The 27,405-nt window shown below is 40.6% G+C and overlaps 3 protein-coding genes across 3 annotated transcripts in view; all 3 read right to left on the bottom strand.

Annotated features, from left to right (window-relative positions):
* The window catches only part of ccdc88b (coiled-coil and HOOK domain protein 88B), a 59,449-nt gene extending 52,492 nt beyond the window's left edge, over nt 1–6,957 (bottom strand). The window contains exons 1-3 of the mRNA XM_085426801.1: nt 6,740–6,957; nt 5,493–5,641; nt 3,654–3,762 (exon numbers count right to left, since the gene is read on the bottom strand). Of these exons, the coding sequence (XP_085282927.1) occupies nt 3,654–3,762; nt 5,493–5,641; nt 6,740–6,799 (318 nt within the window). The 5' untranslated portion in view covers nt 6,800–6,957. The remainder of the gene's footprint in view (nt 1–3,653; nt 3,763–5,492; nt 5,642–6,739) is intronic.
* A 3,566-nt stretch (nt 6,958–10,523) lies between these two features.
* rom1b (retinal outer segment membrane protein 1b) lies at nt 10,524–14,787 on the bottom strand. Its single transcript, XM_085426809.1, has 5 exons — nt 14,641–14,787; nt 13,216–13,458; nt 12,786–12,973; nt 12,044–12,290; nt 10,524–10,796 (listed from the first exon to the last, which is right to left on the bottom strand). The coding sequence occupies exons 1-5, from the start codon at nt 14,785–14,787 to the stop codon at nt 10,524–10,526; spliced, it is 1,098 nt and encodes a 365-aa protein (XP_085282935.1).
* A 2,916-nt stretch (nt 14,788–17,703) lies between these two features.
* LOC146677821 (uncharacterized) lies at nt 17,704–27,405 on the bottom strand. The gene is made up of 7 exons (XM_085426797.1): nt 26,810–27,405; nt 25,092–26,643; nt 22,073–22,101; nt 21,383–21,511; nt 20,696–20,762; nt 20,487–20,594; nt 17,704–19,786 (listed from the first exon to the last, which is right to left on the bottom strand). Exons 1-7 carry the CDS (start codon nt 26,926–26,928, stop codon nt 19,157–19,159), a joined length of 2,634 nt encoding a protein of 877 aa, XP_085282923.1. The 5' UTR covers nt 26,929–27,405; the 3' UTR covers nt 17,704–19,156.

The raw sequence follows: 27,405 nt of genomic DNA, 5'->3' as shown, positions 1-27,405 counted from the left end.
GGCTGATGATGCCAAACAGACTTCTGCAGGAGATTAGCCAGACTGATAATTATATAGAAGCGCCTTGTTGTTGTTGGCACAGTAATGTCTTTGCACGGGCAATTCCCTGCCGGGCAGTACGGCCAAGATACATACTGGGTTGTATTTTCTTGAATGCCTCCTGCACTTTATTTCATACATTATTATTTATAATGCAATACAAAGAAAGAGGTCAAGAATATGAAAAATGTGCAGAGATTTCCAGGGCAGTCACACTCAAAGTTCATTTCTTAAGGAAGTAGATTTTTCCACTAAAGCAAACGCCCAAAAAAAAAAGGAATTAGCTATATGGAGCAGTTCTGAAAGTGGGATAAAAGCATTCATCACACTGCTGGCTGCAGTTAAGAAGAGAATTAAGTTCCATCTGTAAGATCTTTTTCAAATCCCGCCTTTTTATTGTATGTTGTTTGGATTGGTGTTGGCTTTAATTTTTGCCACAGACTTCCTTTTATTATTTATTTATTTTTCCCCCTAATTTTAATTTTTTGGCTTTATGCAAAAACAGATTAGTAGAGACATCATTTATTGGATGCTCGGCAGCCGTAAAAATGTCACGGTTTACCAAGGAGAGAGATCTTTAAAATGTGGAGGGTCAATAAATTAGTAGTCAAGAGAAATTAACATTTAAAATCCCATTAACAGAAAGCTGGAGAGCAAGTGTCTCATTCAGTGGCAGTAAATGGAGTTTAAAAAAAAAAAAGAAGAAGAATAGATTAAGAAAGACAGAGGGAGAACAGAATACAGTCAGCTAGAGTAATATACATTAGCATATAATGAAATTAAACCAGTAGAATAGATGCAGCATAGCACTCATAAATTTTACAGTAGGTTATATGAGTCCATACAGTAGACGTGCACAGCCTCCACCCCCCCCCCACCCCCCGTGTCGTCAACACAAATAACTCCGTTTCTATAGAAGACAAGCTGAGGTCACAGCAGATATCAAGCCCTGCCAAGCTGCACACTGTTTCTGTGGCTTAAGCTCTCCACACTCTTGCCATTGTATTGCACGCACTCTCTCACATAAACACACAGGCAGCATTAAACAGCACAAAAAAATATAATAATAATTCAGTGAGAAGTAAAGCTGTGACTGATGTGGAACTAAATGTCTGCAGAGACACTAGAGCCTATTCTGAGCACACCTTCTGAAATTCTAGTGCAATGTCGGCTGATGTGAGCGTCTCAATTATTTGGCAGTGTGCTGTGCTGCTAGGTGCTTTCAAGGGACATTAGTGATTCACTGAAAATTAGGAAACGAAACCTCGTAGACTCGTGTTCTTCTGTTGTGTGACAAGCAAAACAGTGCATGTTCAGTCCACCTGACTCGTACTTCGGGATGGTTTCCTCGCTCAGAGCAGTAGCTTTCTGAATCATCCTCCGGGGGTTGGAAGAATTGTGTCATTTCCTCAAATGCCAACGGCGCATGTGAATGCACATTATGAAATGCATGATACTGTGGGCTATTTGATAGATTCTCAGTCTCCTTCCTTCCTCAACCTCTAACCACAGCAGCAGCTAAAAAATGCAGCTCACCACTCCTCCACTTTTTCTCACCCCATTTGCCTGATAATAAGCAAGGACACGTCGACTGCGGATGGAATATTCTCTGTTTCATCTTTTCTCTTGTGCTAATATGCTGCCTCCCTGTGCATACACTTCAAATTTTCCACAATACCCCCAAGCAATATATTGCTAGTGTTAAGAGTGATAGTTGAGCCTCATCTTGTCCTCTGTTTTTACTACCTTGCAGCTAGAAAACTGCTTCTCCGGCCCTCTGCCATCAACTCGTCTCCCTCGCCATTTGTGTGGCTGTGAGTCATGTTTTAGAAAGATATTCCAGCGCTTTCACAAGACTTTTTTTCTCGTAATGAGAAGCTGGGAGTCATTTTAGTCCATCCACAAAAGAAGCCATCACACTAGTGTTTATGAAAACTTTTTTTGTTCTTGAAATTCTAGAGAAATGATTGGGGCCATTCAAGATAGGAGCTGGACCATTTACAAATGACCGTGCAGCCTGTATCACTGTGTCACACGTTTGCCTCGCTATCTCGGTGTAATGACTTGTCCTGCTGCTGAGATATTAATGCCACAGTTTCACAAGGTATCAAACCACCCAATTAAGCTTTGTTGAAGCATGTAGCTACAGAGATGAAACTTCCAGAAAAACAACTCAAAGAATTAGTTTGACATTTTGGGAAAAACATGTATTTATTTTCTTGCTGAGAGTCAGATGAGGCGATCGATACTGCTTTCATGTCTGCTTGCTAAAAGCTGCCGGGGTAAAGTTAGCACCAGAGTAGCATAGCATGAAAGAAAACAAGGTAAAGGGGAAAAAAGAAAGTACCAGCTCATTAACTGACATATTCGATTTTCTTAATCCCTATATGAAGACTGTTGCTTAGCTGGATGCTGGACTTTGAAAGCTTTATACAGCAAAAATAATTATGTGTTAGTAAACTTAAATTGCAGCAAAGACAGGTTTCCAGCCACTGTGATGAGCTCAGCTAACCAACAGCTGCTTTATTGCATCAAACTATCTTGCAATCAAAGTTGTTGCAATCATACATGCAACAACTATCTATTCAAACACAAACACGTTTAGAGTTAAGATTCCTGATTTTATAGCACAAGTGATAGCACTGTTTTGGTGCTTATTCATAAAGAACCTAAGATTGCAAAATAAAAATAAATTCATACCAAATGTCTTTTTTAGGCATTTACAGTTGCAAATCTTCTAACATTTTACCAGTTTAGATGAACTTTTATGCAACATTAGGAGGCTATACCATCCAGCTGCATCATCAGCATTTTGCAGTCATGCTTCTGCTGACCCGAGGCTTCCGCTAACACCTGAGGGAAATACCTGGTGCTCTAGATGTTAAATGCTCAGCTATGTTCACTGCCGAGTCTCTAACTGTGCCTGCTGTTTGAAGTTGAGCAGGTAGCGTATAAAGCCAGTTTATTAAAGCTTTCTGGCTGAAATCAGGTTCCTGTTGCCTCTGAAAACAGGCTAATAAAAAGCACAGTGAAGCAGAACGGTAAAGCTGTAGTAACAACGGGCGAAGAGACACTGTAGCTCGAGCGGCAGACGACAAACCTCACGGGGGTTCAGCATTGCAAGTGCTCATTTTTACACTGCAAGGAGCTGTTTGCTTTGTGGCAACCCAGCAGCAACTAATGAGCCAATATTTGAACAGTTTTGTCCAGATAATTATGTCCAGAGCTTCACTGAGAAGACTACGCGATGCAGGTGTGGGGTTTGCTTTTGTTTTCTGAATACTGTGCAAAAAGTATTCATCTGTCCAAGTTCTAAAATTAAAAAGTGCACAAAATGCAGTTACATAAAAATATGAGCTAAAAACAAAACTGTGGTTGCCCTCATAGCTTTCAAAAATTTCTTTCTTTATCACAGCCATGCCTGAATGGACTATACCGTTAATGGGTTTCTTCTTGTTATAGTGGGAATGTGAAGCTCAGGAGAAGTCCTGTGCAGGCTCTGTTGCCTTTCAGTACATTGCCCTGATTTCCGTCTTGATGATTTGATCTAACAGAATCTCACCAACCTCCCCTCATCCCCACCCCCCTCTCTCACCACCATCACCCTTCCCTACCTGGTAGAAGGCTCGCAGGTGTCGATTTAAAATAGAAAAATTCTGGACTCTCAGCATGTGGTCATCTCTCTCGCTGTTGTACAGCCGCTCCACCTTGGGGTTTGGATCTCTGGGTGGACACACACAAAAAAACCACACACAAACACAATTACACACAGTGGTTTACACACTGCAGCTTGATCAAACAGCCCAGCAACATTTCTCTCCAGATGAGAAATTCTTATGCAACAGTGCATTTAAGCAGAGTGAATAAAATTTTAATGAGGTCTGAGAAGCAGGCAGTGAGAATCCACATGCAATTATTTGTTGAAATAATGTGGCTTAGGTCGGGCCAAATTAATCAGCCATTGAGCAAATCCTGCCTAAGATCTTGTCTTGCCAGTTAATAGACAAAAGGTTTTCTCCTGCTGAAACTTGAACACGAAGATAAGGGAATCAGTGGAGATGGCTTATAGGATGGCATGATTGTAATTTGCTAGAAATTTCAGAACATTGTGCTTTAACACACACGCACTGCAAAACAACATGAGGTTATGAAACCGAGTGCGATAAATGTTACATCACTTTTCATGCAAAAGAAAAAGAACAATACCAAGTGTTTGCAACCATGTTAGCACCTCTCTGATGCTGTGCTGTGGCACACCATAAAGCATAAGGGAAAATGTTTACCAGTTAGCATGATAGGGTTCTTAAATTACCATCAAACACAAAGTGAGGGTTGGTATTTTGGGAGATATCTGCGCATAAATCAAAGAAAAACTACAAAGTGGATGTGAAAAGTGATGGTGCCGCATTAAATATCACAAAAATTAAGACTCACTCGAGTTTCTGTCCCTTGAGTCATGCTGTCAGTTAAACTAAGCTGAAGTATTTTAGTGCACAACATTAAACTGAGGAAATTATCTGCCTTTATTTAATAGCTGTATGGATGTAAAAGGGCTGGATGCAAATACCACACTGCCAATACGTCCCAGTGGTCACTCAAAACACTGCAACAAAAAAAAAAAATCTACAGCCCTTAAATTATTCTCCTGTTGCCCTATTATATATTAATATAGTGTCCTCCTATTACTCTTTCTATTATTAATGTGACTGTTTATTTGTTTAAGTGACATCATTACAACGTACGAACTGTGCGGCCACGACCCAGAAGGAAACCAGGACATTAAAAAAGCTTCTGTGGTTCATGCAAAGTGCAAGAACCATTATAGAAGCAGGCAAGACTTCCAGGCATACAGATAAAGGTGTTGTTGATTTTTTTTTCCAGTTGTCAGTAATGTTACTGCAACAAAAAAAAATCACATCCATCCAAACAGGCATTTTCTCCATATTATAAAAAGAGAGGTGTAAAATTATTGGCAGGACACAGCTGCTCACAAGGTCACTTTGCACTCTTTCTATTATCCCACACACTGTCCATCACCTTAACTCACTTCACTTAAGTTACATAAGCATCTCAATCACCAGGCCACCAGGGTGCCCAATTTCAGTGCTTTTTAATGGCTTTCACTCAAAAAGCAAAAAAAAAAAAAAGCTGCCATGGAGTTTAAGCAAAGAATGGGTTGTGTGTACATTTCAGCGTTTCAGATTGCCAATAAAAGCCACAGGCACTTTTTTTGCAACTAATTGCAAGGTTGAACGGTTTATATTTTCCATTTACAAATGAGAACTTGTGCTTTTATTATTTTACATTTATATTATTACATTTAAAAGCAGACTGACTGGGTAAAGTTTGCAAAAGTTTATCAAGTTATCTTTCCCCCCTCTCTAATAGTGACGTTTATTGCAGTGTCCACGGCTAGGAAGCAGTGAAAGTGAGAAAATGTTGATGAATCTTACATGACCCTCATGACCTCATTGAGGAAAATCCCATTGGTCAGCCTCAGGTAGCGGTCTCGGGCGCTCTGCGAAACAGAGTTCACTTCCATGTACTGGCTGTAGTGAGGTGCACCGTCCTCACTCTCTACCATATTCTCAAACAGCAGCACCTATGAGAGACAGATAGAGATGATCTTGTGTGGTGACCAAAGACAAGGAAGAACCGGCACAGGAGCAGAAAATAGACACAGAGATGGGCTAAGGGAAAATTTTCACACAGGAAGTCACTTGAGTCTGTGCACCTGTCCGAACAGGTGGGATCTGTGCGCTCACACTGGGAAGCACTTCACAGCGACAGCCAGCCAAGCAGGACTGCAGCCAAGGTTTCTCTCTCGCGTGCTTCTAAGACGACTTGTGCCAATGCAAACTGCAATATAATGAGTTTTATTCCCACCTGCACCTTCTAAAAACTGCACAGTAGGTAAACAAGGTAACAAGCCACAGTTGGTCTCAGCTGATGAGGTGATACAGAGGAGACTGAGATGCGGAGGATAACAACTGGGTTGGGTGGCAGGGGATCCCTTCAGGGTGAAAAATCTCATGTCAGTGAAAAAATGACCTGCTGAAGTGGTCCAAAGAAAAAAAACAAACCTTTTCCAAGACCTGTTGAACCTGACATCTGACCAGCCCCCTCTTTGGAAAGGGGAAACAACAGCCAATGAGAACATCCCTATAAGACTTAGTGATCACATTATCCAAGCAGAGATCATTAACCAGAAGGGGGAGACTTGGTGACTTGCCATGTTGAAACCCCAGCTGGGAATTCAGTGTGTTACAGCTGTAGTTGGTTTAAGAGAGAGCATACTCTATGACTATTTTGAAATCAGAAGCAGCCCAAGGACACGGAAGTGTCGAAGCTGGGAGAGAAAAAGTTGGTTATTAAGAGGCGAGGGAAGCTGCCAAAAGGAGAAGTGTTTGCTTTTCTGTACACAACAGAAAAAAGGCAGGGTCGAGGCTGTTTGTGTTATTTATTCAAGTTTTATATGTATTCTGACGAACGGAACTGGAAAACAGACTGGTCTAAAAAATTTCACAAGCTTTCTGACTTGAAATTATACAGACTTTACTACAGAGTTGGTCACCGGCTAAGTCGGATTTTGTAATTTTTTTCACAACGTTTTACACCCTCCTGTTTTATTCTCACCTCTGCGCCTCTATAAATGATGACCTTTTCTCTAACTCAAAGTGATAAATGATAAATGACGTACCCATTGCGCCAACGCACTTTCCATGAATTCCTCTATTATCTCCTTAATGTTGGACTCCATTGTTGTGGCACGAGGGCTGTGAAACACTACAGAAGACAGCTAATTAAAGAATATCACCAACGCGGTGTATGTAATGAATCAGAGACAGAGAATCCATCTTGCGTCAAGTGAAGTAGTTTGACATTTGTGCGGCCCTTCCTCCCCTCCCTCTACCTCGTTTGCTGTCTCTTCCTCTCTGACTGCGTGTGTCAGTCAGTTTCATTGCAAAACCACACCGGAATTTTTCAAAACGCACATGTTGAGGGTTTTTTTTTAAAAAAACACACCCTCAAAACTTCACACAACACACACAAACACGGAAATATTTTTCTTGAGTACCGCAAAACACTAGAGTGCAAAAAAGGGACATTAACTTCGCAGAGGTGAAATATTAGGCCTATTTCCTCCTCTGCGTATTTATGTGCACATTTACCTTAAATGTGTGTTTTTACGCCATTATTTGCCTCAGTATCGCCTTGTTTTGACCTTAGACATGACATGTTGATCTAATGTGTGTTAAAAATGAGAAGGCTTCCATTTGAAGTTGTCAGAGGTTTAGTGTCTCTAACGTTCACCGTGCGTTCAGCTGCGCTCCAAGCACTGTGCAATAGTGACCTCTGGTGCTTCAAAAGGAAAGTTCATGCTTTCACATATTATTAATTACATCATCAAAGGGGAAGTGGGCTTCCTTACTTTGAGCTAGCTGCTGTGTATAATGCATTGCAGTATTTTCCGTTCTATAGCTGTCTAAACCTGCGGTATAAGGCTTCATCTGTCAAGGCTTTGATGCAAGTAAATGGGCAGGGGCGTTCCTAGGATTTCTTTAGGTGGGTTGATCGAACGCAGAGCAGGGTGGGACCACAGGAAATCAGTATTTTTAAGCAGAAAATGAAACCATTAGTGCAGAAAACACGTGGCACAACTTTCAGGTCCATGTCCAGCCCTGTGTTCTACTTATTATGTGATTTATTACGTGAAAAGTGCTGCACAAGAATTTACATAGCTTTTTTCTTTCTTTCTTTCTTTTTACTGGATATTTGTTTTGCAAAGTGGAAAAACAGTAACTAAACTAAAAGTTAAGTAAAAACGTCCCTATTAGAAATTATATACTGTATACTGTAAAATGTTCTCATTATGTCTGCTCTTCAGATTCATGTAAATACTAGTTATAAATGTTTGTTTCTTAAATGCTGCAGCTCGATGTGATTTTAATTACTTGTGTATTGCTGATCAATAACAGTAGCATGCTCAATAATCCAGGTAAGAAAATCGCAGAAAGCTCATTCTGTTCATCTGGACGTTGCCTTTTCAGGAGGAGAAACATTTCGTCAGTCATTCTAGTGAGTTCTGATCTTTCCTTATAAGGCTGGCGAAGGCAGGCAGCTGAGACTTAAATAGAGCAGAAGCAGAAAGTAGCACAACATAGAAAATACATAGAAATACTACTTCTGTAAAGTACTTGAGTAAATGTACTAAGTTACATTCCCATTGATCCTATCTATGCATCTCATCTGATGGTGGTGGGCATTGTAGGACTTATAATACTCTAGTGCTTTTTCAGTTCTTTATTTATAAAGTGTCTGTTAAAATGATGGTGGTTGACTTTTTTTGTTTGTTTCTTTATGTTTTATCATTATTTCCTGAAGTGGCTGTTACATTTTCGAACTCAAGCTGTATTTGTCAACGGCGCAAGGTTTAGCCTGCTATAAAGAAGAGTGATGATTTGTTGTTCTTTTTTTTTTTCTTTTTTCTTTTTTTTTTTCTAAATGACATCAGAAACAGCAGTATGCGACATTACGTGATGGCAGAGCTTCAGTTCATCCTTTGTCTTTTTTTTTTTTTTTTAATAAATAGGACAGGGGGAATGAATGAGAGAAAGAGGGGGAGAGAAAGAAAGAAAACCAAAGGGGAGAAGAGACGGTGAGAAGGGGGGGGAAGAGAGAGAAAAAAAAAGAACTCCTGGGTCACCTGTATGGAGAAAAAAAAAAAAACAAACAAAAAAAACAAACAGAGGAGACAGCAAACAACAAAGAGCAACATAATAATAGAGAAAACAAAGCACCATCACAATAAACTAGCTAGTCATAGATATCAATATTTACTAAATAATAAACGATATTGTGCAGCACGTAAGATAGACAGCGCACAGTGTGCTTTGAGGTAGCAGCCAAGAAAGCTTTAGTCCGCGTCTGTGAATACCCATGTGTGCATACCTGTGTGGATCAGCATGCTTGCATTCCAAAGGTTTCTCCATGATTTGTTGTTCTTATTGTGCAATGCTTTATCAAAGCGTGACATGGAGAGTGGATGTGCATAATAGTGGATTCTTTGTGGGTTTTGCACACAGGCTTCAAAAAAAGATACCAAGGGAAAGATATCATTGAAAAGCTGCCAAAAGGAAGCTGTTAGAAGATGTATGTGATCTGAAGATATGTGCAAATCATTATTATCATAGTTTCTGTACAGTCTCACCCTTAATGGTCTGCACAAGGCTTCTTCTTTATGTAATTAGGGAAATTTTATAAGGCCTGATGAGCAAAAGGCAAATTTTAGAAATTTCTTTCCATGTATTTTAATAATGTATTAATTTTATGATCCAATTTAAGGTTTTATGATACACTTTCTTTGAAGGTCAGAGCTGAGAAATGGACTGTACGCTTCCTTTGTTAATCTCTGCTACACTTTTTTTTTTTTTTTTTGAAAAAGAAAACATTTATTTTTCTGCAGCCACTAAATGGATGCTTATATATTTGGAATCAAATAAGACATTCATGGAAAATAGTCTGTGATACAGTTTTATTTAGGAAGATTGAGCACACATTGGATATACCTGCAGCTTGGACAGATCACCATATTTGTATATATAAATATGTTTTGCCACAAAAAGGATTTATAGACTGTTAGTCTTTGTAAAATAGTTTCCAACATGTTGCATCAGTGTGCTGTTTATGCCAGAGTGTGTTCCTGTGTGCTGTCAGGGTGTGCTGACACTGCTTGTGCAGCAGTTCTGGGATTAACTCTGCCAGGATTATCAGATTGTTTCAGAGCTGCCAGAACAGACACGATGACAGCTTCATATAGGGCACCGCACACACATATGCACGCAAACACGCACACTTAATCCAACTCTCCTTGCTGGACTCAGATAACCCATTGTCATATTCAAACGTGCCTCTGTTTTAGGACATGTACAAAAGGAAGCCGACACTACAAAGCAGTTAAAAACTTCTACTTTTAATATATAATTCATGTGCATTGCCAGTTTAACAGGTTCCTAAGCATTTCATTGCAGATTAGTACAAACTACAGCCGTGGGAGTAATGTTACAGTGCACATGGGATGAACTTGTGAATCTGAGCCAAAAAATTGTTAAATATGTTTTCGTGTTTAAGCTAAACCTGTTTAAACTGACTTTTCTAGACACAACAAGATGTACTACACATCTCCTGAACAGATTCGTAGACGGTGACACATACATGATGTCCTGCACAGAGGAGATGTTTGTTTGGTGTCTGTGCAGGGCTTGATGAGATTCCCTGTGTGTTGCCCTGTTTTGGCCATGTGCGAGGGAGCTGCAGATGCTGCTTTTGGTGGTACATAAATCAAGCCTAATGTGTCAAAACCCAAATGGTGCCCTACTTGCCACCACCCAACTCACACAACCAAAACAAAAAAAAGCACTGACACATCCTCCCCCCTCCCATCTCTTCCCCCTGAGCTTGTGTTTTTAAAAACATTTCTCCCTTTAGCTGGCAGGGGAGGGAGTAGGGGAGGCTGCCTTCTCCGTGGTGTTATCAGCTGGCTTCTCTGCGTCTTCAGCCCCGGGGGATCCTTCGGCGGCCGAGGGGTCAACCTGTGCAAACTTCAAGATGTCGAGGACATTCGCTTTAACATCCTCAAAGGTCTCCTTCACACCCTTCTCCAGGAGATAACCCACACTTTCACCCTCGGGGTCCTCTAGAGCTGTGGCTCCCTCCACAGCTGTCTGCAAGTACCTCAGGCTCACCAGCACTGACATCTGCAGAGAAAGAAGCAATAAAGATACTGTGAAATCAGGGTGTAAAATCTGTGCTCGCAGACAGTTTTTATCACAAAACGAGATGGTCAAAGGGTTTCGTAAGCTCACAAAAAAAACCAAATAGAGGCATCAACTTTAATAAATCACGTAATTTTAAAGCTGCTGGGTGATCACACTCTGAAGGACTTTTATTCTGTACAGCTGAAAAGCTTGTGTGGATGTATTCTGACAGCTTGTACTGTGTTATATATGTGAGAGACAGTTATACACATTTTTTCTGATTTTGAATTCACTGTGGAAGTATTATCAGCATTATTAATTTTTTTTTTCTTTAGGATTGTAACCATAAACATGATTTCACTCAAAATATTTACACTTATTTTGGAGCGATGATGTTCATAAACCATATTGGGAGGGAATTATTATCTCAGAAGGCGTGTTATGTTTATATTTTCTTTTTTTAAAACTGGAGAAATCATGAGGGGTTTTTTTTTACTTCCAACCTTCATATTGGGTTTTGCAATCTGAAGCTTATTCAAAATCAAATCACTATAAAAGTTAAAAGTTCAATTAAATCTATCTGATCATTTTCATATAGTCTCTTAGACAAATTTTGTCCAGTTTTTTTCCCAAAAGTGTGAGATCCAGTTTTGACTGAAAATTTGCTGCAGACTTCAGGACAACAATGTAGTGGTGATGCAGGAGTACAAAATATTTTTAGTATTATCTCATGCTCCCTCTATCATTTTTTTTTTGTCTGCTGTTCAGATTCAGAACAGGTTTTGTTAAAGTAATATCTTAATACCTTGACATGCCAAAGTGGACTAGAAAAACCACGCCACTGGTCTGTTGCGGTTTAGACTGTGTGATTGGCTGGTTGGAGCGTATAACAGTGCTGTGTTGAACATATGAGAAAAGCTTCCTGTTACAGGCTTAGTTTGGCTATTTAAACATGTGCTGTCAATGCTGGCATTTTGCAAAGGAATGAAAGTGCATGTTTGATTAAAAGTTGGAAATCAATGTAAACCAGTGAGCTTTTCCCTTCTGTCGGTTGTCATGGCAGTGTGTGCGTCACTAGACAGTCATCATTTAAAATTCTGTTTTTTGCTTCTTCTTTCTTTGTGTGTCTGTGTGTGTGAGTGTACAGAATAATTTCAGCGCTCCTTTCTGAACTCAAAGAAGAATTATAGAATAGCATGACAATAATAGCATAAAACAGCTGTTTGGGTTTTCTTTTTATTATTCACCTGTATTAGGATGACTGACAGCACACCAGGGCCAGTTGAATTCATCATCTCCATGTAGTAGTCGGTCAGAGCCTGCCTACAGCCACGGCTGTACAGGTTGAGCTCTTCTGCTTGGTAGTCGTAGCTGTAGTGAGCGCTGTTATCTGTCAGGTGGTACTGCAGGCAGGGGCGTGGGGAGGCCGGGTTACAGCAGCTGAACGGAACGCCATCCAGCAGGTAACGGCCATCCACGTTACTCCTGATACGACTGTAAACAGATGAAGGAGAGAAAGCGTGAAAACCACGAAGAGTGACAGATTAAAAAACAGAGTCTAGTGAGACAAGAGCAAGAGGAAGAGAAGTGAGGAGATAAAGTCATCTTAAAACCAGTTAAAGGCCGACTTTTAGCTCAGAGCAGCCCCTCTATACAAGTGTCATCATGTCACAACCTCTCTGTTTGTTCATTCCTTTTCACTTCCCTATCTTTGACCAACCTTTCTCTGCTTGCTGTACCACCAACCTTTTCATCGATGCCTATCATTCTCTTCAAAAGTAAAGGCCAGATCTATTTTTAATATAGTCTTCCTCTACCCTTAATATCATTTCTCTCCCTCTCTTTCTCTTTCTGACATATTGTTTGACCTTTCTGGATGTGAAATCTGCTTATCTCTCACTCATGTAGACCTCTATTTTCTTTGCTTCTCTTCGCTGTATACCCCTCATCATTTTTTCTCTTTCTTTCTGTGGATCATCATTCACTCACTCCTTGACGTCCTTGGAGGTGAAGTCCAGATATCTATTGCTGACCCACTGAACCTCAAACCAGTCCTTGAAGTTGTTGTTTCCACAGCAGCGGAACTCCATCTGCAGACGATCAATGGTCTCCTTTTGAAAACAGCGGCCGGGCACGTCTGTGTCCTTGTAGAAGCGGATCCCATTCCTCAGTCCCACCTGACATTGAAGAGAGAAAAGTGTAGGAAGGAGAAGGTGTTATCTTTAAAAGTCGTTGGCGTTTCAGAGCAGTTTGAGCTGGTTTTAAAAATAATGTTTGATTGTTGGTCAAATTGCTCTCCCATTTTGGCTTTGTCTACAGCAACTTATAGGGAAGCAGGCGTTTCCTAATGTTTTGCTTGACACTGGAGGTAAACTACTTATACCCTCCTTTTAATCTTTACCCAGCCCAGTGAACCCACCTTCAGGGACTCTTCCAGGCGTCCCTGCAGGGCATAGCTGAGCACCACCACAGCAAGAAGGAGACAACAGAGTAACATGGCTACAGCAAACCAGGCCATCAGGAGCAACTTCCAACGGGGGAAGCGGCTCGCATCCAGGGAGTCCTGACACACACGAGTGGCAACCCAGTTGGTGCCAATGGAGACCAGGCCCACCATCATCAGGATGTTGGGTACCATGTGGATCTCTGTGTTGTCCATCACCTCAAGAGAAGAAGAGCAAAGTCAAAGATAAAAGTTGGCACAACACTGGCAGTCAGCTGCAGGTCTCTTTGTCATTTCCTCCTCTCAATTTAGAAGGCAATAATCCTCTGTTCAATTATCCTTATCTAGTCTAAAATGACCTTGGCAGCCAAAAGATTCAATTAGCTGCAAAGTCTACATGGAAATATGATGATAAATTTAATCCATTGCTCGTGTTACTGCAGAAGTCAATTATGGACTGAGTTTATTATTGGCTGAGTTTGCAAAAGCCTGCCAGCCACAAAGCACCTTTGTCCAATTGTTGTTTTAAAATTACCATTAAAAAATACCTTACATTTACAGTCTGATGGCTAACGTGATCCTGTAAAATCTGTCCAGCCAGCTTGGCTTTAGAACAAATAATCTCTCTAAATGAAATTGCAAAGAAATATTTTAAGCTCCATCTAGAATACTCAGTTTTCCCACTGAGTGCAGTAGAGGGCAAAACAGAGTACACAAATGAGGTATTTGTCTACAGATGATAAAGGAGGATTATGCTCTAATGAATCATTTGTTAGAGCCTTAGCTTCCTGATTCCATTTCATCGGTTGGAGAGCAAATATGTCTTCTGTTTTTTCCCAGCCATTCACCACCACCTTGGGAAAAATGATTACCTAAGATTAGCTAAGAGCACTTCTCACTTTAGATCAATAAATATGTGAAGGTCTCCTCTCATTGCAGCTTTCCTGTGAATATCAGTTCACTAAGTCTGTCTAATTGATCACTGATCCATTAAGACAAATGGCTACAGTGCTTAAACAAAATGCACAATCCACACACACACAAACAAACACACACACACACACACACACACACACATGATTTTCATGGGAAAAGTGCTGACATTACAAAGACGTTTTTCAGCCAACTCCACCTACATGACTTAACATGCATGAATGTGCATGTTTACACTTGCGTGTGGTGTGTTTGTATTTGTCGATTAAACGCTGAAGCTAAGTTTAAAAAAAAGTGACACAGCAGGCTCAGTAAACAACACTTAGCAAAGGCAGATGCCTGAGCATACAATCCTATATTTGTTCAACCTTTAATACATTCATGCACTAGACGTTAGCTCCACCTGGCCTTCTAGCTTGCATTGCTTCATGTGTGTGTTTGCATTCATGCAAGCATCGCTTTCTGTACCTCTGCCCTACGAAGCAGCTCTGTCTTAAGGTAAACACCAAGACAAAAGATGAAGGCCCCACTCATCACTGCCAGCCAGGACATCAGCCACAGGCCCTGGGCCAGACGAACTCGCCTCTGCTGGGTGAACGTAATTTTCAGCAGCATGGCTCACTATTATGCACAGGCCACCACAGAGAAAAGAGAAAAAAGAAAGAGAGGGGGAGCTGGATGGAGCAGAGCAAGTCTATTCTGGTCAAAACTGATGCTATCCAGAGGTGGCCAGCTGCATTTATGGAGACAAACCCATGGAGCTCAAAATACGGTGGACTCAGTGTTGTTGGATTGGTCAGTGGTCAGTCCAGGCCTGGTCGTTTGATTAGTTATTAGTGCGTTGAGCTCATCTAAGTTGTTCCAGGTGGAGGGGATAAGCAGGTATATCCCTGAGATGGTAGAGGACAAAGTCGACCTTAGAAGATAATCCAAAAACTTTCACTGAGTTGACGAAATGTCTCAAAAAGTTGTTTTTTCTTAAATAATCCAAATCCGTGCGGATGAGAAATGTGAGAAAAGTGGTTATTATTAAAGTATGGTGGAAAAATGATAATCCTTTTCACAAATATTACAGATGTTTCCCTCAAGCAAGTGGTCACAACGCCGCAGTCCCCCCTCCAAGCTGAAATCAGTGATTTCTTCCCCTTGATGCGATGTTGTCTTTTGATGGCGCCCCTCCGGGTCTGTGCATATGCGGCGCCCCCCTAAACCGCGGTACCCATGGTTGGAGGACACAGACAACTGGCCAAAGTCGAGAGTTTGGAACCGTAATCCTCACAGTAGAGTCCCTGGGATCCTATTAGAGCCCAGGAACCAATGGGAAAGCAGGCCAGTGTCTGATCAGCAAACTTATCTGATGGACTCATAGTATGGGAGGGTCTATTGAACTATTATGACAGGTGAATTTACCTGAAGCCCATCAACACAGGCTTGTAGGTCTGAGGAAATAAACACAGGAAATATGTATTACTGTTTACCTAAGAGCAAGAATACGGTGGGGTCCAGCAGTATGGAACAAAATCCAATTTACTGTCAGCATCACTCAGAGTTTTCACTCTATTACTGAGCCAAGATATTTTATGCAGTTAGAGAAGAAAAAATCTAAGACATTTGGAATAGGCCCACACATATGAGGCTATACTTGAAATACAACTGGAACAAATGGTATAGTTTATCTTTTACAATGCTCTCAGTTTATGCACTAAAACCATTATTCTCATAATTAATTGTAACCTTAAATTTTGCATTTCCATTTAAACTGTTTGTGTGAAGTTAAATATAAGAAACCTGCAGCCATTAATGATTTTACATTACAGTGACAAAGCAACCCACGGTATAGTGTTATTTTAAAAAAAACACTATACTGTGGGTTGCACTAAAATGCATGTAATGATCAGACGTAAGGCAGATTAGATATCTATTGATTAATGGACTGACTGAAATAAAGAGAATAGGGTTCCCAAAAGGATCCTCTATTCTTTTTTGAGGTAGGTTAGGTTAGCTGCTTCATGTGCAGTGAAAGTAAGACCAGAGTTATGTTTGCAGGGGATTATGAATATAGTGCAATAGGGAGGGAGGTGGGACTGGATCAATAGGATTAAACTGCTATTACAAGTATTTATGACAACCTGAATCAGAGCTATAGTTAGGCTGAGGCTGGTGTCACATTATCAGCTCTTAAAGCACTAATAATTTTCTACAGCCCAATCAATATTAACGTTTGCAGCTATATTTCTGAATAGTGAGACAGATTGAAAGCCATTTAAAACTTACAAGCAAACCTGTTTAGCTTTCTAGCAACAAAGATTTTAATGTAGCTCAGATATGTCAGCAGCATACATGTAGCACTTTTCTTCAATTCAATTCAATTCAGTTCAGTTCAGTTCAATTCAATTCAATTCAATTTTATTTATACAGCACCAAATCACAACAACAGTTGCCTCAAGGTGCTTTACATTGTAAGGTATCTCTACAATAATACATACAGAAAAAACAAAACAAAATCATATCACCCCCTATGAGTAAGCACTTTGGCGACAGTGGGAAGGAAAAACTGCCTTTTAACAGGAAGAAAGCTCCAGCAGAACCAGGCTCAGGGAGGGGCGGGGCCATCTGCTGCGACCGGTTGGGGTGAGAGAAGGAAAACAGGATAAAGACGTGTTGTGGAAGAGAGGCAAGTATGATTCAATGCAGAGAGGTCTATTAACACATGAAGAAGAAATATTAAATATATCATGGGAACCCACCAGAAGCCTACACCTATTGCAGCATAACTAAGGGAGGATTCAGGGTCGCCTGATCCAGTCCTAACTATATGCTTTAGCAAAGAGGAAAGTTTTAAGCTTAATCTTAAAAGTAGAGACGGTGTTCATCTCCTGAATCGAAACAGGAAGCTGGTTCCATAGAAGAGGAGCCTGAAAGCTGAAGGCTCTGCCTCCCAGCCTGCAGTGCAAGAGCGAGGTGCTCAAATGGGGTGATATGGTACTATAAGGTCATTAGAATATGATGGGGCCTGATTATTTAAGACTTTGTATGTGAGGATTTTGAATTCAATTCTGGATTTAACAGGGAGCCAATGAAGAGAAACCAGTATAGGAGAAATATGCTTTCTATTTCTAGTCCCTGTCAGTACTCTTGCTGCAGCATTTGGGATTAACTGAAGGCTTCTCTAACTGAGCACTCAAAGTGCTTTTTAGTACAAGCCTCATTCACCCATTGAAGCACACACATTCAGATGCATTTCTGTTCCTTAAACTCTGATTTCAATGAATGCAACACGGAGTTCATTATCTTGCCCAAGGTCACTTTGACATGCAGGCTGGAGAAGCCGGGGATTAAAACACAACCTTCCAACTGTTTTTTGGGTTTTTTTGCTTGTTTGTTTGTTTGTTTGTTTGTTTTTTGCCATATAAAAACATGCCATATATTATTTGAATTTGACAACAAGAAAGTGAGGAAGAAATCATCAATAATGAACAAATGTTTGTAATCTGATATACTGCATCAACAAAACTATCTTTATTGGTAGAATAGATACAAATACACAAAGAAGTATTTTAATGACAAAAAGTAGAGAGAGATTTAGATTAAAACAACATTAATACCAGAAGAATGCTAAGCACAGAATTAAAGGAACACATCAATTCCAGGTGTACACATGCTGTTAAGCTTATCAACACCATCACAATAGCTGTCTTTGTATTTTAACTGTACACATTTGTCAGTTACATCAGCTTGAAAGGATTTTCCCGTGTCAACAATTCAATTCAATCCAATTTTATTCATATAGTGCCAAAGCACAACAACAGTTGCCTCAAGGCACTTTGCATTGTAAGGTAAAGACCTTGCAATAGTACAAAGAAAACATTTCTGAATCATAATATTTGACTTTCTTTTTATGATTTAAAGACCTTTACACTGAATCTCTGGATATTTACACAAACCAATCAATGCACAGTAAACTCAAAATAGTATTTTTCATTGTACACTTATTAATTTTAAGAGGTTTTCACATGAGGGCTATTTAGACTGTTTGAAAAATCCAAAGCAGTCCCTGAAGAGTTATTTTTACACAAATATATAGCAGAAACACGAACAACTGAGTCTGGTTGAATTATTATGAACAAATGTAGATTAAAACAGTCTCCAGTGACACTGATGGTACAATAACCTGCTGCTTTAAGAAAGAGATGCCTTGACTCGAGACTTAAGCGGGTTCCAAAAGGGCATTAGCTTCCTTAATCATGTTGTTTTCTCGATGTCACTCAAAGTCATTCACTGAATATAGTTTCATTGTTGACTCAGCAGAAGGCCTTGAGGTATCCGGCTTTTAAATTCCCAGTCTTTCACTGTTTTTTAAATTTGTTAAAAATGATCGCATTTGATCCCATCAGTGTCAATAATCTATTATCAGAGACAATTAAACACTTCTGTAGTCTGTATAAAGTGGGCAGCATGGTGACGAGGTGGTTAGCGAGAAGGTTCGACGTGCAATTAGTGGGGTTAGGTGAACTGGTGATTCTAAACTGGCCCTAGTTGTCTCTCTGTGTCAGTGCTACGTCAGACTGGTGACCTATCTGCTAGGAAAGGCTCCAGCTACCCCCATGACCTTTTGCCTGCACTATCAATTTGGAAGAAAACTAAAAGGTAAAAGAAAATAGACAGTAAATTAATACTACAGAACTTATACATAAAGCATATTTTTAATAAAATAAATGGTTATTTTGTTATTTTACTGCCATTTTTCTCCGTTTTTTATGTAGCTGTGGCTCTTTCTTTCTTTTTGTGTATGAAAATCTTCTGACTATTATGCAAAGGCCTCCTTTGTTGCCCACAGATAGCCTAAAATAACATAATGTTCAAGTTTTCTTAACCACAGCATTTTCAAAATACAGTATTTCCATCTGACAGATATTCATGAGACACATGAATAAATGCACATTTCGAAGCATTAAGATGAGCGTCCACTGTGCCTGTGGCATTTTCACTCTGTTACTTCTGCCCTACACTTCTGCCCACTCTGTTGCTCCTTCCTTTCACTAGCCTCCTTGTGTAACTGCAGGTGCTGCATGAAATCATCCAGGATCTGCTGGGCTGACACAGAGTTCACATCATCAGTGTCCTGCTCCAAAAGAGTTACCTTTAACTCTTCCTTCCCGGCCCAGTTATCACTAGCTACATGGCCCTGCCTGAGGTCTGGAAGGGTGTCAGCATGATTAGTGGCCAAAGAGGACTGCTGTTGGCTTTGGGGGTAGATAGGCTGTGGCCTGGCAGCATAACTGGCAGCCATTTTCTTATAGATAGCAGTGCTGATCTCAGCCACAGAGAAAGGCAGGCTGTGGCTCGGCTCATGCTGACCCGAGAGGCCGCACTCATTTCCTGTTGCTGGTACACTCTGTTTAAAGGGTGTGAAAGCTGTGACCCTCTGTGGACCTGCCTCTGGTTTAGTCAGCCAATCATGTGCTGCTTTGTCTGCTTTAGGAGGGTGGGGCTGGCCATCTGTTTGCTGAGAGGTGGCAGAATGGCTGTTTGCAGCAGAGGTTGTGAGAAACTTCTGTACAGCCTCAGCGGAATCAAAATGCTTCTCCAGTAGTTCCTTTATCAAGCATGGCACCTAAATTTAAGAAAAAATATGTATAAGTAAACATTACTCTTTACATTTCAAGATTTGAATGCATCTGCTTTCAAATCTAATTCTGTTGCTTTAGTAACTTTGAAATATTTGCTTCATAAACAGCATCACCTGAGTGCTTCATCATAGTCTCTGGCGCAACATAGCATCTTTCATTGGTTGCTATGCGTTATTTAGCATATTTCAAGGAACATTTAGCTGATTATGCATGTGCAAGTTGATGGACAGCTATGCTTCAGTACTTTGTTTGCACTGACTGGAGATCCAGATGAGTAATGTCTCCTAATATGCTACAAAACACTACAGGGAAACACACAAATATTATAGATAACATGTTGTGCTGCCACTCTAAAAATACATTTATTAGTGTACAGTGGCATACACATGGCACTTTGCGTGTTTACAGTATATAAATCACACTCAGTATCATGAGTTCCTCAAATAGACGACAAACTATAATGTCAGTTGTACTTTTGCCTGAGTTGAAAAATTAGTTTTGATATTTAACTCTCTAAAGTTGAAGATCTCTTACATTTTATGTTATTTCTGGTTATAATGAAATGATAAACATTCAGTATGTCCATAGGTTTGTCTGTAGGCATTTCGCATGAATCTCAGGGCCTGAGGCCTACTGAGTAGAGAGAAGTGTGCACTGATGTCCACTAGATGTCAGTGTGCTTACATTAATGTTCTCCAGGGCTGCAATGGTCCTGTGGGCGTCTTCCAGCTCTGAGCTCAGGTTGGACACACGATTAAGCAAGTACTTCCTTTCACTGCTCAAGCTCTCGGACTGCAAATGCAAAAAATAAGGGATAACATGCATGAAAGTCAAACGATGCGTTTCATTTTATAGATTATTATAGATTTTTTATAAATCTCCAGTTTTCTCACCGCTATGTGCAGGTGCTCCCCCAGCAAGTTATTGGCCTGCTTGGTCCCAGTATGTGTTTGCAGAAGGCTTCAAAACAAGAAGGAAAATATGTCATTCATCTATTTTCTGCACTAATAGAATTAATCCAAAATCCTTAAATTTTATTTTTAACACAGTGCATAAAGGCCCATTGTTAAACGTATTGCCTGCACCACTGCAATCTTTGAGTCAAGTCAATGGCAGCTGTTTGTCAAGACAAATGTCAACAACAAACTCTCCTAATAAACTTACAACAACTGACGCACAACTCGTGTGCAGCGTGAGGCGACCATTCACTCCAGCTGCAGCAGTCTGCTGAAGAATGTTTATGTGCCTGACTGCCAGCAGCAGTTGTTTGGTTATAAATATGGGCCTAACAGAATCTGGGTGAGTGTGAAGACGCAGTTTATATGTCACTGAATTTCCACCCACGCAAGGAGGAGATCTGTGGCCTATGCTGTTCATCCAGAATGTTCCACTGATCAATAAATCTATAGGAAGTATTAAGTAAAGCCAGAGATTGAGTTCATTCAATAGTGGCTCTGGAATCAATATGTGTGCACACGCCCTCTTGTAGAGGCAAGCTCAGTATTTATTTATGGACATGAGTCAGAGAGTTTAAGCAATGCACAGCCATCATGTGTGTTTTGAATTCTGTTTAGCCTAACCTTTTGTATTTCTCCTTGACATGACTGAGCTCGTCTCTGGTCCTCTGCAGCTCTGCCTCCAAGCTCTCAATGCAAACCACTGTCTGCAGCAAGTTCTGGTGGAGATCGGCATTCTCTTCCTGCAGTGCCCTGAACACAGAGGAAGGATTAGAAATAGAGGGTCAGCATATGTTAATAATGAAGGTTATTTTGACTTTCAAAATTTAGGATTTAAGGAGGATTTAAAGTCCAGAATTTGCTGAGTGAATTATTTGGGATGTGTCAATTGTGCTTTTTAAATGAAATGTCAAAGATTTTAACATTATTAAGGTAAAAATAAATAAATAATCATCAACACAACGGTGACAGGTATTACTGCTGATATGACAATTAGGGTTTAGTTTTAAAAGTAGTTCTAAAAGGTATTCACAAAGGTTGTTAAATGTTGGTTTCCCTGGCACATAAACATACTATTGACGACATATAGTTATGTAAAAAGGTTTCATAATGACACTTCATCCTGTTTTAACAGGAATGTGTGTGTGTGTGTGGGGGGGGGGGGGGGGGGGGGGAGCCCATTAGTGTGATCAATAAGCACTGATCCATAACCGGATAAAGAGAGACAACCGAACGAGCCAGAGAGAAAGGTGTGGAGATCTGCAGTCAAACATGACATGTGCAGAGAGAGATTATATAAATACAGACACTTACTGAAGATGGTCAGCCTCACACAGCACATCCTAAAAAAGGAATAGAACAAGTTTAAGGGGGAGGTGGCTGAGATCAGGCTGTAGATTCTCTGTAGACACAGGTATTTTTGTTTTGTACTGCAGAGTGTGTTAGTTTTTCCTTATTGTAATCTTTGTTGAATTCATAATTAAGTTTAAAATCCTTCTCCTCAAATACAAAATCTTGAATAATCAGGTCCTGTCAAATCTTAAAGACCTCATAGTACCCTATTATCCTGAGAGAGCTTACTTGTAGGTCCTAAAGTTTTCATAAGTAGAATGGGAGCAAGGCCTTCAGCTATCAGTCCCTTCTATTATAGAACTAGCTTTCAGATCAGGTGATCCTGAACCCTCACTTAGTTATGCTGCTATAGGGTTATGTTCCTGAGGGCTTCCCATAATGCATTGAGCATTTCTTCTTCACGCATTTCTTTTCACTCTCAGTATTGTTTATACACTGCTTCTGCATTTAATCATTAGCAATTATTAAAACTCTCTCCTATAGTTTACCTTTTGTCCTGGATCTCTCTGCTCGCTTCTTTTCCCCTAAACCCCAACCACTCACAGCAGAGGCTGTCCCTCCCTGAGCCTAGCTCTTCCAGAGGTTTCTTCCCGTTAAAATTGTGCTTTTTGTTTGTCACCATCACCAAGTGCTTGCTCAAAAAGGGCTGTGTGATTAATGAGGTTTCTTTGTAATATTGCAGGCTCTTTGCCCTTACATTATAAAGCAGGTGACTTGAGGTGAGGTGACTGTTGTTGTGAATTGGAGCTACATATTAAAACTGCACTAAATTGAGCAATATGAGTGGTATTTCTCAGGGACAGGGTCCAAGATGTTTACAACATTTCATTGATAAAATACATGAATGCAAATATTTGACATACAGTTACATAAACATGCCAGTCTCAACAAACATATGAACTGGTACTACAGGGCAGTTTTCTACTCTAACCCTCATTCCCCAACCGCTCGTAGCAGATGGCTGCCCTTCCCTGAATCTGGTTCTGCTGGAAGTTCCTTGTTGTTACAGGGGAGTTTTTCCTTCCCACTGCCACCAAGTGTTTGTTCATATCTGATTGTGGGGGTTTTCTCTCCATTAATGTAGGGTTTTTACCTTACAATATAAAGCATTGTGAGGCAACTATTGCTGTGATTTTCTGCTATGTAAATAAAACTGAATTAAAATTATATTGACTGCATTCCTCATTTAATCTTTTTAATGCTCAAATGCTTTGATATAAATTCAAACTCTAGTGAATACATGAGGTGCAAATCATAGATACTTTGACATGCAGTTTGGAAGAGCTGGGGATCAGACCAACAACGTTCAAATTAGTAGACAACCTGCTGTACCTCCTGAGCCACAGCCACCCTTTTGTATGCAATAGTGCATCCTCGGGCACCTATAGACTATAGGTGCATTTTGTATATTTTCACTTTATTTTAATTGGTTTTGTATGTTGTATCAATTCAAATTGTTATTTCAAGGTTCAAGGTTCAAGGTTCCTTATTTGTCACATGCATAGTTATACAAGTATAACACACAGTGAAATGTAGCCTGACACGCTCCTCGACATGTGCAAAAATGGGGGGGGGGGGGGGGGGGGGGGGGGGGGGGGTGTAGAGGAAGAACATTATATATATATATATATATATATATATATATAGTATATACACTGGGTGAATGTGCAGTAGTAGCAGTTGATTATTTTTAGAGTGTTTTTAGTTAGTTAGATATAATAATGTTTTTTGTAGCAGACTCCTTAGTCTGTAAAATATGCAGTGTGATTCAAACATTTCTTGTTTTGTAATCCAACACATTCAATGTAAAATGAAACTTGAAGGTGTGGAACAGCTTTCAGCTTCAGTTTCCAAATATGAAAACTCCCCAAGCACCTTGTCGGAAAACCAGAACTTCACCCGCATTGTTTCATTTGAATTCCAATTGGCTGGATGAGGTCACATCACTTTCCAAAAACAACATAATTTCTATAACTATTCTTTACTATTTATATTCATAGGTGCTGGAGCCCGGCACGGGCTATATACCCGGGTTGGGTCACCATTTCATTACTGAGGACAGCTCAATAATAAACTATTGAGCTGTGGTAGACCTGTGCCAGAAACATAATCGATTTGTTCTGTGAGGCTAAACCAGGATGTTCCCCTTTGTACACGTACGTATATGTGGATTCAATAAAACAAATAAACCAAATGAGACCAGAATCTATACTGTTACAGCATGGAAAAAGGCAAAATTATGCAAGGCTCTGTGTGTGTGTCTGTGTGTGTCTATTAAGAACGACTGGATTCTACCTTCTGTATTACTCACACATTTTCCCATGAGGGAACTATGCAGATTTGTCTTTGTGATTGTATGTAGTTACGTCCCTTCAGGTCACAGAGCAAACAAAGAATCGAAACTGATATATCAAGGAGTGTCAAATGAATTTTCCCCTAAAAGCACTCAACGTCATTTGCTGCAATGCTGGAGAATGACTCAGCTTGCAATGCGCAGTGCTTGACACCATCCCACACGCCCTGTGACTCAGCAGCAGTGCCTCATTCTGCAACATTCTGTTCTTTTAATACAGATATCATTGATTTGATGCAGTGTAATGTGCGTCACACTTTGTTCTTCAGCAGCCCATCAAAAAAGACATGATTAATAATAAAAAAGAAAATAATTTTAGTATTATATATTTATATAATGCTAAATAGAAAGGTGCTGGCTTTCTAACTAGAGCTTTGGCTCATTAGGACCCTTATATCTTATCATTTGATTCACAAATCCATCCACTGAAGACCACTGGCTTCATGATGGATCTTACTAGTTATACTAGTTAACTTTAACTTCAAAATGAAAACACATACACATAGCAATGGTATTAGCAGGGTATAATATTTTAAAGGTGGTGAATAACAGCTCATGATTGATTTGACTCTCTCTAAACTAATTTGTTTGTTGTCATTTTAGTGTATCAGCTTAAAGTGGACTTACCCTGTGCTGCTGAGAGTGCCCAGCATGTTGTGGCTGATGTCGACCACTCTGATCTGAGCTGTGGCTGGTAGCTGTGGAGGCTGTGTCCCTGGCCCTGGATGAATCTGATTTTGTGGATGAAGACTCAGATCCGACCCCTGCCTCTGCACCTTGGGCTGAAGTTTGAGGCGAGTTGCTCGGTTCTTGGTGACCAGAGTCTAGATAGGACTGTTGGTGGAAGTGCTGGTTATGTGGATGCTGGCTATGCTGCTGTTTTTGGTGGTGGTGGTGGTGGTGGAGTTGTTTGGACTGACTGGTTTCAGGGCTGGTGCTAGTTTCATCGGTGAGGTGAGGGCCACCTCTGCCAAATCTGTCTCCTGATGTAGGCCTCCTGTCCTTACGGTTGCTTCCGTGCTGTGGGCTTTGGCTGGCAGAGTGCGGGTGGTGACGAGGCGGTGGGCTACCGTGGTGGTTCCTCATGGCACATGAAATCAGTTTGTCAGGATTGGAGCAGTCTGAGTGTTTTCGAGAACTACTAAAAGGTGCTTTCTCCTGTCTGCTGGCCAGTTTGGGATGCTGACCCGTCTTCTCCTCTGGGGCTTTTCTGGTTTTTTTTGGTGGGAGCTGAGGCTTAACTGGGTTAGATGTGGGGGCTGAGGCAGATGTTTTTGCAGGAGTTTTATTATTATTAACACCCAAGCTGGTGAGATACGATGGACTTATAACGCTCTTTGTAATCTCATCTAGAAACGCAGAGAACTGTAATTTCTCCTGCAGAAAATTGGCCCTGGCTTGCTCTGTATTAGCTTGAGTAATTTCTTTACCCTTCTGCCCAGGACGTTGTTCTTTAGCAACTCTTGGGGACAACACCTCCATTGATTTAGTCTTACGAATGTCAGTATCAGTCTCCTTCTTCTTGAGGATCCCTTTGCTGGGTAGCTGGTTTGAAGATACTGCTCTCTTGGGGGCACCGGAGACCCCTAAAAGAATGTTTTCCTCACTGAAAGCCAGACATCGGTTCAAACTAGCTGACTTATACAAAGGCCCATAGTTATTTTGCTTAGATTGTTCTCTTCCACCACTATCATTACTCTGAAAAAAGGCTTCATCGCTTCGACTGTGACCTCTGTCAAGAGCAGAAAAGCCAGTGTTCCCGCTTTGCTGTGAGCTTTCATGAAGCAGCTTGCCTTTTTTGCTGTGTTTGACGGTAGCGAAGACAATGGGCTCACTGCATTCATCTTCCCGGAAACCTATGCGCACATCTGGGATATTGGAGCAGGACAGAGAATGCTGTGGGCGCTCAGCATGGGAAAGAGTGAAAGGATCATTTGCGCTTGACTCTGTGTACCAGGAGGAAGAGGATGAGGATGAGAGGGAAGAAGAGGAAGCCCTTGAGAGAGTTACAGGGGTGTCATGGTCGTAAATGATCTCATCCTCTTCACTGTGGTGAAACTGACGGCGATAGTGAGCATCGTGGCGAGGGCTTTCATGGAGATAGTGACTGTGCTGATGGTGGCGAGGCTGTCCTCGGCTGTCATCTGTGTTCCTGTCAGTGTCATCAAACTTTGAGTACCTTCAAAACAGGGAAATTGTGTAAACTGACCATGTAAAAAGGGACTGTGCTTAGTATATTTTGTCTAAGGCTGCAGATGTTCGAGCTCAATAAACTTGCAGATTTAATCTTGCAAATAAATTTAGACTAAAACACAATTAGATATGTGTGGAAAAAGCCATCCTACCTGTGTGACTGAGTGTCTTGGCTATGGTGAAGGTGATGGTGGCGATGATGGTGGATTTTCCGTGGCTTGAGCTCATCCAGCTCAGCTGGGCTCTGAACCGGTTTAAAATACTTCTCCATGACCTCTCGCTTTCCTGGTGGTAGTCTGTCGATGGGGTCCTGGTTGGGATGACTGCACTGGTGGCGCTGAGGGTGATCCGTGTTGGTACTCTGCTCTTTTTCCTCTGTAAAGCTACAACTTATCTCTCGATGTCAGTTACAAAGAACAATCTTACTGATGAATGCAATCATTCTGAAGATGAAAAATTACCAAAGCATGCAAATTAATTTCTAATCTAGCTAAAATGAAGTTCAGTCCTTAAAAGTCTCTTTAGTAATTATATCTTCTGTTAAAGGACTTGCATGACTATGTTTGTCTTCCTCAGGGTCTGGCTGCAGACTAATGGAATCATGGCTTGTGTGCAGGACTGTATGAATTCCTAGGTGGTGTTTTGACTTTGCATCACTTCTGATGTGCTAACAGCTGGGTGCTCATTGAACAAACTGAAAGAGCATGACCTTTGTCCTCATTCACAGACAAATGAATCAAACCCTGTG

The sequence above is a fragment of the Rhamphochromis longiceps genome, linkage group LG2 (genome assembly GCF_057381845.1).
Source record: "Rhamphochromis longiceps isolate RC_006_pf linkage group LG2, R_longiceps_female_GT1.1, whole genome shotgun sequence".
NCBI classification, from domain to species: Eukaryota; Metazoa; Chordata; class Actinopteri; order Cichliformes; family Cichlidae; genus Rhamphochromis; species Rhamphochromis longiceps.
This window is presented reverse-complemented; position numbering and strand designations above follow the sequence as displayed.

Coding starts and splice junctions, on each gene's coding strand:
- LOC146677821 (XM_085426797.1), bottom strand. CDS start 26,928: ATGGAGAAGTATTTTAAACCGGTTCAGAGCCCAGCTGAGCTGGATGAG. Junction 26,644..26,809: donor CAAGACACTCAGTCACACAG/GTAGGATGGCTT, acceptor CCTGTTTTGAAG/GTACTCAAAGTTTGATGACA. Junction 21,512..22,072: donor TGTGAGGCTGACCATCTTCA/GTAAGTGTCTGT, acceptor CTCTGTGTTCAG/GGCACTGCAGGAAGAGAATG.
- rom1b (XM_085426809.1), bottom strand. CDS start 14,787: ATGCTGCTGAAAATTACGTTCACCCAGCAGAGGCGAGTTCGTCTGGCC. Junction 13,459..14,640: donor AGCTGCTTCGTAGGGCAGAG/GTACAGAAAGCG, acceptor TCTTCTCTTGAG/GTGATGGACAACACAGAGAT. Junction 12,974..13,215: donor GCCTGGAAGAGTCCCTGAAG/GTGGGTTCACTG, acceptor CTTCAATGTCAG/GTGGGACTGAGGAATGGGAT.